Source organism: Odontesthes bonariensis, chromosome 1, assembly GCF_027942865.1.
Source record: "Odontesthes bonariensis isolate fOdoBon6 chromosome 1, fOdoBon6.hap1, whole genome shotgun sequence".
Lineage (NCBI taxonomy): Eukaryota > Metazoa > Chordata > Actinopteri > Atheriniformes > Atherinopsidae > Odontesthes > Odontesthes bonariensis.
The window spans coordinates 1,783,945-1,796,919 of record NC_134506.1 but is presented as its reverse complement, the minus strand read 5'-3'; the positions used below and the strand labels follow the sequence as shown (position 1 = coordinate 1,796,919).

At 42.3% G+C, this 12,975-nt stretch overlaps 1 protein-coding gene across 1 annotated transcript in view; it reads left to right on the top strand.

The window, feature by feature from the left end:
* cers3a (ceramide synthase 3a) overlaps positions 1 to 12,975 on the top strand; it is a 114,369-nt gene that overhangs the window by 6,686 nt on the left and 94,708 nt on the right. The window contains exons 2-3 of the mRNA XM_075459957.1: positions 6,373 to 6,563; positions 12,571 to 12,688. Coding sequence (XP_075316072.1) covers positions 6,391 to 6,563; positions 12,571 to 12,688 — 291 coding nt within the window. The 5' untranslated portion in view covers positions 6,373 to 6,390. The remainder of the gene's footprint in view (positions 1 to 6,372; positions 6,564 to 12,570; positions 12,689 to 12,975) is intronic.

Here is a 12,975-nt window from a genome sequence, read left to right as displayed (position 1 = left end):
TTTGCCAGATGCTTCCAATGCTATCGATGCTCAATGACCTTTCACCATTCCAAATGAGCCAACCATGAATGTCACAGCTCTGTAAATTCTGACCAATTAAATATGGACACACCTCTAAGCCTACCTCACAGGGTCTTATTAACTCCTCCCAATCTGTAATCTATCAAGCAAAAGACAACAACTGAACGACACCCTATTCTTCAACTCAAAATGACGTTTGTTACACTCTTGTAACAAATTAAGGGCCAAAATACAATCTCACAAGCTGGAGACTGGTAGAAATACAGTTGAAACAAATCTTAATTATTGTATTCTAGAAACCTGAAATACTACAACAATATGGTTAAAAATGTGATTATAACAAGGATATTTGCGGGTATTGATCACAGAATAAAAGGTGTTAAAGCATTCAAGGACATCAATGCAAAATAACTCGAACCAGCAACATGAACCTGACACAAGCCTAACTAGACTGTTAAAAAAAACAGATACACAAATACAGATCACACAGCAACCCAGCAAAAATACTAAAATAAAAACAATAAAACCTCAGTAAAACGTAGCAGATGTTACAAAGAAATCAGGAAAACTAAATACAACATCAAAAACTCACAGACCATCACTGTAACAACACCCTATAGAATAGAATGCCTTTTATTGTCACACAGTACAATGAGATTGAAAGCAGCTCCTCATTGTAGGCAAAAAAAATATATATATATATCAACATTTCAACATTATAATGCAACGATATGTTCAACATAAAAACTGCAATTGCACAAAAATATGCAGTTTGTATTGCAGTATTGTACGGAAATTTTTATATACAGATATGGCACAGTAATTTCAAGATTTCAAGATAGTTTTATTTGTCACATACACAATCATACACAGTACAATGTGCTGTGAAATTCGTCCTTGTCCTGCTGCCAATAAAAAGAGAATTAAAATTAAATATGAGTACAAAATTAAAAAAAAAAGAAAAAAAAATGTAGAAGGTATCTGAAATGTACAGAATTAACAGTATTAACGGACAGAAGTGGAAGTGGAGTCCAGTTTAACGCTCACTGTTGGGCAGACGGATGGCCTGGCGAAAGAAACTTTTCCTCATCCTCTCAGTGCTGGTTCTCAGGCTGCGGAACCGACGGCCTGAGGGCAGCAGGGAGAGGCAGTGGGGCTGTCTGAGGATCTTCTCAGCTCGCAACCTGCATCGTTTGATGTAAATGTGTTGCAGGTTGGGTAGGGTTGTTCTGATAGTCCGCTCAGCTGAGCAGACTACTTTCCTAAGGGCCAAGAGGTGCTGTTTTTTGCATCTGCCCATCCATGTGGTGATGCTCCCACTCAAGATGCTCTCAATGGTGCAGGTGTAAAAGTTCCTGAGCACCTTGAGGGGGAGCCTGAAGTCTCTGAGGTGGAACAGACGCTGCCTGGCCTTTTTAACAGTCCCCTGTTTGATGCCATCGGGCCCCACTGCCTTCCTGGTGTTCACACTTCTAAGCATCCTTCTCACCTCCAGCTCCGTCACAGTGAGCGCCTCCTCTCCTCCGGCTGGGAGCGCAGCTTCTTGCCTGCTGTCCGACTCGAAGCGTGCGAAGAAGCGTCGGCTCTCATCGCGGTTGTGTGTGTTGCTCTGTAGTCCGTGATGGTACATGCCCCTATAGAACTGGAATATATTTTCAGAGTTTTCTTGAGATACGTGTTGATTCCACCTTCAAGCTTTTTCTGTTCTCAGGTCAATCAATCATCCGTCTGCTCTGTCTGAAAGTAATTTTCACATGTAACTAATAACTAGTGTGTGCCTTGACCCACGGGTTATCGCCCTTCTGTGCACCAAAGGTTGGCCTTTGGCACCAAGACATCACCATGAGCGGATGTTTTACGTCCCTGACTATTACACCCTGCTCGCTCTGAAAGCGTATCCACAATTCCAGTTTTGGAATTCTGGAATTCCTATTCCTATCTGCTGGCTTTGACGACCGATCTCAGCTGCCGGGGCACAGAGGACTCCCTCAGCGGGGCTCCAGACGCCAAATTCACGAAGTCAGGGTCATCATTATGTGGTGGAGGAAAGAGCAGTCGGACCACCTTTGCAGCCTCTTGTGGGGAATTTATTAACAGGAACAACATAGAAACATATTGCATGGCAGCATACATGGAAATTCCCAATGAGCTTAGTTTGTCAGATCTTCTTGTACCTCTTGATATCATTCTGTGTGTACGTGGCCCAAACCCAATCTCTATCTGGAACCTGCTGTCTGAGAATGCTGCCACATCTTCTTCATTGTGTAGACAGAGTTCATTCTGGTCCTAAACAATGTGTGGTTGGAGCAGCCTCAAGGCCCCGCTCTCCCCACATGGTAACAATAAGTCCTTCATCAGGATGAGTCACCACTGGCTGTTACCCCAAAAATACACTGTCTCTTTTTGGGGCCTCATTTATGACAAACCTGCTATCAGTTTTGATTATTTGGATCATTATGTGAGGGGAAGGGCAGTTGCTGAAAATTTAAGAAGGCTTGACATTTAACTACAGGTGCAAAATTACAAATGAGACAGAACATGCTTAAACATCTTTTCATGCTTCCTGGGAATTAATCAATTACTTTCTTCAAACCTTTAATGATTTACGATGATACTTGTGTTAGCTGAACTTGAAGTGTTTCAGCAATAATGCAGTAACTTCTCACTTTTGAAATCTGTTGCTACCTTAATGTCTTGTTGTGTGGGATTTGTTGAGGTGATTACTTTTGGCTCTTGCGTCACCAGTGGGCTTTCTCCTGTGGATCTGGGCCCTCTGGCACAATATGAAAAGCCTACTGTCACAAACAGGAGTTTTAAAGGGATAGTTCGCCTCTTCTGACATGAAGCTGTATGACATCCCATATCAGCAACATCATTTATGAACATCTTCTTACCCCCTGCTGCGTCCTGTGAGCAGAGTTCCAGCCTCGTTTTGGTGTTGATGAAGGTAGTCCGGCTAGTTGGCTGGGGTTTAAAAAATAAAGCGTTTTGCTTCTCAAAACAATATGCGTTCAAAAGAGTAATACATTTGCATCACAAAATCGTTCATCCAGAAAAAGTCAGACCTCACAATCGCTTGGCGCTATTTTTGCCTCCCTTCATATCACTGCGTCCAGCCACCTGCCGACAGCTGCACCTGTTACGGTGTTTGCTGCTCGGAAGCAGGGGACTGCTCGGTCTGCTCTTCGGTCTGCACAGTTTACACAGCCCGCATATTTATTTTCGTGACCCTAGCAAACTAGCCGGACTACCTTCGTCAACGCCAAAACGAGGCTGGAACTCTGCTCACAGGAAGCAGCGGGGGGGTAAGTCAGTGTTCATAAATGATATTGCTAATATGGGATGTCATACAGCTTCATGTCAAAAGAGGCAAACTATCCCTTTAAGATGGACAGGGATCTTAGACTGGATGGTCAGAGCAGTACAATAGTGAAATCCAGCTTCTTCCAGCTGAGACAGTTGGCAAAGGTTCAAACCTTTTTGTCAAAGGACCACTTTAAAACAGTGATCCATGCTTTTCTGACAACAAGCCTGGCTCACTGTAATTCTCTGTATGTTGGTGTTAGCCAGGCCGCTCTGTCTCGTCTTCAGCTGGTCCAGAATTCTGCTGCACGAACGAGAGAGCGCATCACTCCTGTTTTATCCTCACTGCACTGGCTCAAATGGATTTCTTTCTTTTTAAATCTTTAGATGTGTCCCACTCTGAGCTGCTGCACTTGCACTCTCCTTCCCGGTCGCTCAGATCAGCTGACCAGCTGCTCCTGTGCTGAAGGCACAAGCGAGGCTCAGGGGGACAGGGCTTTTGCTGTTGTGGCCCCCAAATTGTGGAATTTGTTGCCGTTGATTATATCTATTTTATGTATTTTTTTACTCCTATGTTCAGCACTTTGATCAGTGGTTGCTGTTGTTAAGGTGCTTCATGAATAAAGTCGGCTTGGTTTGTTGCTCTTCTTTTCATTTTCTTCTTTTTTGTAAGTATGCTGTGTTTGTACAGCTTGCTAGTTTTCCCCTTTGTTTCCACTCCACGCCTGTGTCCTGTTAGTAGAATTTCCCAACAAGTCAGTTAATCATTACTCTTTCATTTGTATATAATCCCTTATTTTCTATATTCCTTGTCAGAAGCCCTGCTCAGTATCCCAGTGTCATGTTGGTGTGTGTTGATAACAATAAAAAAAACATGTTCTGTTTTTTACTATTATTTTCACCCTCATTAAGTAAAGTCTGTTTCTCTGCCAAGCAGCTTCCCACAGCTGTTGCTTAAGACTGAAAATAACAAGGTCATTTGTATGCAGAAATATAAAAAAAACTCAAAAAAGGGTCACAAAAAAGGGAACACGTTTGGACAAATTATAACGATGAATAAAAAGATGACTTGTTAAAGTTTATCAGGATTTGCTCCCGCAGAGCCATCCTGCACCACAAAGATTCAAAACAACATAATTATAAACATAAAAACATTTGGATTAAAAATAGAAAAATAGATAGTAAGGAGGTAATAGTAGGCTTAAAAGATCTAAAGTGGCTGCATGTACAGTGGTGTTAAAGGGATAGTTCGCCTCTTTTGACATGAAGCTGTATGACATCCCATATCAGCAACATCATTTCTGAACATCTTCTTACCCCCTGCTGCGTCCTGTGAGCCGAGTTCCAGCCTCGTTTTGGTGTTGATGAAGGTAGTCCGGTTAGTTGGCTGGGGTTTAAAAAATAAAGCGTTTTGCTTCTCAAAACAATATGTATGAGTAATATGAGTAATACATTTGCATCACAAAATCGTCCCTCCAGAAAAAGTCAGACCTCACAATCGCTTGGCGCTATTTGTGCCTCCCTTCATATCAATGCATACAGCCACCTAGCGACAGCCGCACCTGTTACGGTGTTTGCTGCTCGGTCTGCACTTCGGTCTGCACAGTTTACACAGCCCGTAGTGATATGAAGGTAGAGAGAAATAGTGCCAAGAGATATGAGGTCTGACTTTTTCCTGGAGAACCATTTTGTGATGCAAATGTATTACTCTTTTGAACGCATATTGTTCTGAGAAGCAAAACGCTTTATTTTCGGGACCCTAGCAAACTAGCCGGACTACCTTCATCAACGCCAAAACGAGGCTGGAACTCTGCTCACAGGACGCAGCAGGGGGTAAGAAGATGTTCATAAATGATGTTGCTGATATGGGATGTCATACAGCTTCATGTCAGAAGAGGCGAAGTATCCCTTTAAGGTGCTGAGAGGTAGGAGGAGGTAGATTTGTTGTATTGTTCTTCAATATATTGTTCTTCTGTTTGTTGGGGGGGGGGTTATGGTAGTACTACTGTGAGTGAATGAAACAGTGTGTGTCAATGGATGTTTGCAGTTCGTTTGGCCCAGGGGAAGAAACTGTCTGTTAGTCTGCTGGTGCAGGAACTTGTTGCCCTGGCGTCTCCCAGAGGGCAACAGATCAAACGGGTTGGGCAGGGTGTGAGGGCTCTCCTGTGATGGCCCTGGTTTTCCTGAGGCAGCAGGATGTGGAGAGGCGTTCCAGGTTGGGCAGAGGGCAGCCGATGATCCTTTGGGCATGAACAGGTGACATTGCTCTGTATGTAGGTGCAGGATTCAGGACTGGAAGTTATCCAAGTAAATGTTAGAGCTGAAGATCAAATCGGAGTAAGTTTGCAAAGCATCATCTGCCTGGCTGTAGTTAGAACTCAGCAGCAGGGAAACACTGACAGTGGTGTTGACCTTTTATGGGGGTCTCAACAATTTCACTTCTGCAGCTTGTTGGTGAACTTCAGCCTGCCCTCTAATTCACACCCACGCAGACACGCACACATGCACGCACACACACACACACGCACGCACGCAGAGACACACACACGCACGCACACACGCAGAGACACACACATGCACGCACACATGCACGCTTACACACTTTTCAAAGGTGACCCTCCCCCACTCTGTGGGTGTGTATTTGGGTGAGAGGGAGGGCTGTTAAAAAGGCATGTGAGGGATCTGACAATAAGGGAGAGATCCGTTGGTCAATATTTGTTTTGAAAATAGACTTTTATGTACACTACACCTGAAACCTCTGGGACTACGGTCTGCTCGTAGCTTCTCTTTGGTATTAAACCATCATTTAAGCTATAACTCTTATAGCTTATATATATATATATATATATATAAGCTATAAGCTATAACAATTTTTGAATTGAATAACCCCAACTGTGTTTTATTTGCTAAGGTCATTTTTTAGTTACATTCAAACTTCATCACCTCTTTGAAATATCAGTGTCCCTTCCTCGAGATATTCGCTGTATGTACAGAAAAGCACTGCATGTCCATAACCCTACCCCCTCTTTTCTTTTCATAACCTGGCAGATCCGTGACAGAGGAGAGATGTTTGACACACTGTACCGGTGGTTCTGGTGGGACAAACTCTGGCTGCCTGCAGAGCTTTCATGGGCTGACCTGGAAGACAAGGAGGGTCGCATCTATGCCAAAGCCTCAGATCTTTATGTCACACTCCCCTACGCCTTTGGCTGTTTACTTATCAGATACCTCTTTGAAAGGTATAACAGAATGAGCACACACACATTAGTATTTCAGTTTTCATTCTAGAATGCTGCATTATCTCAGCCTGATATTGTCCAGTCCATTTTATTATAACGTTTGATTCCCGGGGGTAAGATTTGGTTTACTAAGTCATGCTGCTTGAAGGGAGATTCCTGAAGACTGATATGAAAGTGCCAGGAGGGAAAGAAATCTTGTTGTGGATCAGATCAACTTCCAGACTTTTAAAACAAAACAGTCAACTGACCGATGCAATTAATGATCAGAGCATACGATAAATTCCAGCTGATTCCAGGGAGCAGAGTTAAGACAGAATCCCACAGCTTCCACTTCAAAGGTTCCTCTGTGGAGCTTGAAGTCAAGGCAGTCCATCCAGTTACTGGCCCTTGCATCCTTGTACTAATAGACACCAAAGTTTTCTTCTTACTAACAGTTAGACACCTTTATCTTTTTGCTTTCATTATAATCAGCTTGTAATGTCTCTCAAAGTTCACACTGTTCCTTGTGCTTTTCAATACACCGATATTTCTTATGCTCAGGTTTAACTAAATAGAAAATAAGGCTTATTTTTTATTTACTATACATTGAGTAGATATTAAAAATAATATCTGAGAAAATAGTTTTCCACAATCCACACATTGGACCCCATGTAACAACCGTTCGTACGCACAGATTTGTTCTTAGGTCGTGCGTACGAGTGATTTAAGAGAATTTGCGCATTCACCAATTTTTTCGTATTTTACGTTTTCTTTCAGGTAATAACAGAATTTACGAGTGATCCAGACCTGTCGTAGGAGTTTCCTAAAATAGTCCGCTGTTATTCCAATCAAGTTTGCTTGACTAATGGATTGTATATTTAATTACTTTGAAGCAAACATAAATAAATATATACATTATACCCCATAATGATGCTGACATTATTCTGTTTGACTTAAATTATGCACTAATTGAAGGTTAATTTGACTCTGTATATAACAAGGTCAATGGGAAGCGATTTAGACTGCCAAGCACTGTGCTGCTACAAATATGCAGCTTGCTGGAGCCACAACTCCAGAGAGAAACACGCCGATCAAACCCAATTCCACCACACGTCCAGGTCCTCACCACCCTTGAATTTTTGGCCACTGGAACCTTTCAGAGGGAGATTGGAGACAGATCGGGGGTGTCCCAGTCCTCTGTGAGTCGTGCGCTCCCCTTGGTCATCAAAGCTCTCATCAGTTTATCACCCATGGTACATCAAATTCCCATACACCGCTGTCCAACAAGTACAGAATAAGAGGGACTTTCATGCCGTGGCTGGACTGCCAAACATAATCGGAGCACGAGACACATATACGCATCAAAGCACCCGTGCTGTTGTGGAGCGCACTGAGCTGAAGGCCAGGTGGGTGCGTCTCCATACAGCGGGGGGCAAACTGCTCTGTAGCCCAGAGAAGGCATGCTAGATTTGCACAACATTTCCATGAACGAGGGTCTCCACCTGAACCAGCCCAGGCAGACCAGAAGGTGTGGTGCCAAAAGACCCCCCTCATGGACCGCCCCATCAAAGAGCCATCATGATGAGGCAACAACTTTAGTTGCAGTCATCGAGCGCCTGGCCATGGCTGTTTTAAGCTATTTTCATATCAAACCATTTCTTCTTTATTTCGGTGACATTACGAACTACAGGTGACACAGAATTAACAGCACTCGTAATAACTTCCCATTTCTTGGCTTTAGCAGGTCCTGTAATTCCACAGCTGACACTGCTAAAAATGACAGATTTTCCTTTCTGGATCTCTGAAAAAGTTTTAGAATAAAGATACGAAAATATCTCAATAAAACCTTAGACAGGGACACCTTAAATGGAAATCACATAACGGTCTGGGACAGAACGTAAGGCAAGGCTACTTTATTTAAATATAATATTCAATTCAACTAGGCAGTTTCAAAGGCTTCATTTCAGGCATAAAAGAGAAATAAAGTACAAAAACATTCAAATGCTTGAAGAAACCTAAAAATCCACCACATAACAAAAATATCCTCATAAAACACAATTTAAATTCATCATAAAAAAGTTGGAGAAATCTGATTATGTTAAAAAACACAGAAGTACAGTCAAATTTAGCTTGAATATAAATAACTTTAAATCGACATTTCTAAAATAAGTCAGGATGGGATATGAATCAAAGGACTGTAAATGAAGACTGTATTTAGCTTATTTTTGAAAATGTCTCCAGTTTAAGTTACAGCAGGAGCTGATTCTAGCAGGTAGCACCATAAAGACTGCAAGCTATTTACCATTGTTTAGTTTGAACTGTGGCCTCCACCAACTGACTGGTCAGTGTGCTCTGATAAGGGTACAGTCTCATAACTATGAGATCTCAGACACCATCCCAGCTTGGATTCACTAAACATTTATCTGATATATTTGTTGTCCATGCCACCAAGAAACTTTTTTATACTAATTAAGGACCGAAAATCATTTCAGTCCAGTTCATAATAACCGTGTTCATATTATGCCAGTAAGTTTAAAAAAATGCCCAGCGAAGGAAACCAACGGATTGCATTGACTCTTAACTTCCATTCAGTCTATTGTCCTGAGCATGAAAAGGTGACTATGGAAAGAAAAAAGTCTCCCTTTTAACAGGAAGAAACCTCCATCAGAACCAGGAAGGGCGGCCATCTGCCTCGACCAGCTGGGGGCTGAGAGGACAGGAAAGAGGGGACAACAAACACCGTAACACCAGGCCAGGGACACCTGCTGAGAGAGAGAAACACAAGTTAATGACAACAATAGCCGCTTTCGGACAGAGCAGTCCCAAGGACGCAGTCCCAAGGACGCAGTCCCAAGGACGCAGTCCCAAGGACGCAGTCCCAAGGACGCAGTCCCAAGGACGCAGTCCCAAGGACGCAGTCCCAAGGACGCAGTCCCAAGGACGCAGTCCCAAGGACGCAGTCCCAAGGACGCAGTCCTAAGGACGCAGTCCTAAGGACGGTCCTCCTCGAATTCCGTTCTGATAACTGTCCTTCCCCAGCGGAACTGTTTCAGTTTGCATTCCCACATGAGTCGGGACTGATGTGGCACAGCCATCTGCGACAGCGGCGTGTTACTTTAGCGCCACATTCAACAACAAAACAGAACAAAACAAAACCCGGTAAAAGTAAGGAGAGAAGAAAAAACAGCACAAAGAAGCTAACATGGAGAGCGGGGAGGCCACTGTGTTCATGGTCTGCATGATGGTGATATTAATCATGGAGGATCACATCAGGCGTCTAACATGGAGGCTGGCAGAGCTCACAGAGAGAGTCAGGAGACGCAGGATGGAGCGCAGGCCATACTTCTTGGTTTCATGAAGGAAGGAGAGCAGAGCGCCGCAGACAAAGGAGACCACGTGGAGGTTTAACTTATTAAACACGCCAAGGTTGTGTCCGTGTCGTTTGAGGAAACATTTCAGCCTGACAACATGACAAGGGGTGGAGCTACCGACCACCAAGGGGCGGAGCTACCGACCACCAAACACCTCCGTCAGATGTGTTCCTATAGAACCCAGAACAGACCCAGCTGAGGAGAAGGAGCTGAAATGGTTCCAGGAACTGAGGGCCATGGTCCCGAGTTCCTGTATGTGCGAATGCGGGAAAAAAACGGCCCCGTTCCAGAAAAGGTTATAGGAACTGCAGAAGGTTCCTACAGTGCGAATGCGGCTAATGATGTCACATGTACATGGAGAGGAAAGAGAGCGGAGGGAGGAGAGGTGCATCATGGGAGCTCCCCCAGCAGTCTGGGCCTATAGCAGCTTAACTATGGGATGTTTCAGGATCACCTGAGCCATCCCTAACTATAAGCTTTATCAAAAAGGAAAGTTTTAAGCCTGGTCTTAAAAGTGGAAAGGGTGTCTGCTTCCCGGACATTTACTGGCAGCTGGTTCCACAGAGAGGGGCCTGATAACTGAAGGCTCTGCCTCCCAAACTGGCAGCCGGTTCCACAGAGAGGGGCCTGATAACTGAAGGCTCTGCCTCCCAAACTGGCAGCTGGTTCCACAGAGAGGGGCCTGATAACTGAAGGCTCTGCCTCCCAAACTGGCAGCTGGTTCCACAGAGAGGGGCCTGATAACTGAAGGCTCTGCCTCCCAAACTGGCAGCTGGTTCAGCAGAGAGGGGCCTGATAACTGAAGGCTCTGCCTCCCATTCTACTTTTAGAAACTCTGGGAACCTCAAGTAAACCTGCAGTTTGGGAACGAAGTGCTCTGTTAGGAAAATATCTTACAATGAGATCTTTAAGATATGATGGAGCTCGGTCATTAAGAGCTTTATATGTAAGGAGAAGAATCTTAAATTCTATTCTGAATTTAACAGGGAGCCAATGAAGAGAAGCTAAAACTGGAGAAATATGATCTCTCCTGTTAGTTCTCATCAGAACTCTGGCTGCAGCATTTTGGATCAGCTGGAGGCTTTTCAGAGAATATGTGGGACAGCCCAATAATAAAGAATTACAGTAGTCCAATCTTGAAGTAACAAATGCATGGAGCAGTTTTTCTGCATCACTCTGAGACAAGATGTTCCTGATTTTAACAATATTACGAAGATGAAAGAAGGCAGTCCTAGAAACCTGTTTTACATGCGAGTCAAATGATAAGTTCTGGTCAAAAATAACTCCAAGGTTCCTCACTGTAGAACTAGAAACCAAGGAAATACCATCTAGCCTAAGTATATAGATAAACAGTTTCTCCCTGAAGAGCTCAGGTCCAAAGGCAACCACTTCAGTTTGTCTGAATTTAGAAGCAGCATTTTCAATTAACTGCAAATATCCAATAGTCTTACTGAGATGGCCAATAATAAGTCTAATATAATAAGTGGATTATAGTAGACCATCCAACAGGAAACAAACTGTAAGTCAAGCTTGGACAAAATTTATTCTTATTTTTGCTATTTTGACATGTTTAGTAATCAGAATGATGGAGTTGTTATGTGTTTGGCATGACCTCTGAAATGTCGGTCATCATCAAAAATTATTTTTGCAGCCTTCTTGTGTTTTCAGTGCTCTGACGTCCCTTTTTTTGCCAAGAATAATCCCACACTAATCTTTTTTTAGTTGTTTTGTTGTCTAGTTACATCTGGTTACATTTACTTTCTTGAAACAACTATGATACAAATTAAAGTTAGTACAGGTTTAGAAAGGGGGAGGCCAAAAACCAACCCATGAGGGACTTCATGTCATATCAGACCACATATTCCCATCCTTCCATGTATATTCTGTATGACATAAGGACCATTCCTGAGGGCCCAACCCACTTTTACAGTTTCTCTGGTGTGATCTTTACACATGTTCTTCTGACAGTTTTACACATAATCAGAGTATATAGGCAGATTAATGCATTCAGAAGGGATCAGAGCAAGAGCCCCTGTATAGAGCAGTACTCATTAAGAGCATTTTTTATTTATACTGAGGGAAAGTCAGTTACAGGTTTTAATATCAAATTCTAGGATCATTTATTTTTTCTCAATAACCAATGAGGTTGGTTTGTGAAGACACAAAATAATTTCCTTACTACTTGTTTCTGTTAGATCAAGATTCAAATAAATGAACCAATTATAGAGTTAAGTTTTCAATTTATTAAAAAAACTTCCCAACCTTTCTGGAAATGGGGTTTATATGAATATGAACATCATCAGTGAAAGTACAAGAAATAAAGGCAGTTCACATAGTTGACAGCATTTCAGGAAACTCGGATAACATATTCTGCAAATGATTTATTTATTTTTTGTGATTTTTTTCAGTTTGAAGTGGTATTTCAAATTTTGTCATCAGATTGATTGCAATTATTTAGAAATGTATCACTCCTGTACCACTGTTGTAAGAATAGTAACAGAGGTGGAAAAAATAAGTAAATGATAAAGTTCTTATATTTGATGTTAATTTGACATTTTGCATTTTATGTAGTTTATTTATGTGTACCCTTTAAATCCATCCATCATATGCTACACTTCCTGTACTGATATTGCTAGAACTGAATGCTTGTTTTCCAGGTGGATAGCAACGCAACTTGCGGTCTCTGCTGGAATAAAGCAGCGAGTTCATCTGAAAGCAGAGGACAACCCAGTCCTGGAAGTCTTCTATACAACTCAGAGTAGAAATCCTGTTCAGGTAAAGTCTTACTAAAGTCCTGTGAATACTGTGATAGTTTAAATGTCCACATTATTTATCTGGTGTTTTTAGGTGAATTAGAAAAAAAAATAAAAGAACTTCCTTCTTAGCTTTTGGTTCGTACTAAGAAGGATGTATAATACATAATAATAACAACAATAATAATAATAGTCATTATTATTATTCCTCCTTCTGTCTTTAAATTTACGCTCAATGAAATTGAAGTTTAGGCTGACACAGGGTCTACACTGTAGTTGTGGCACATCCTGAGAAATGGAACTCCATGT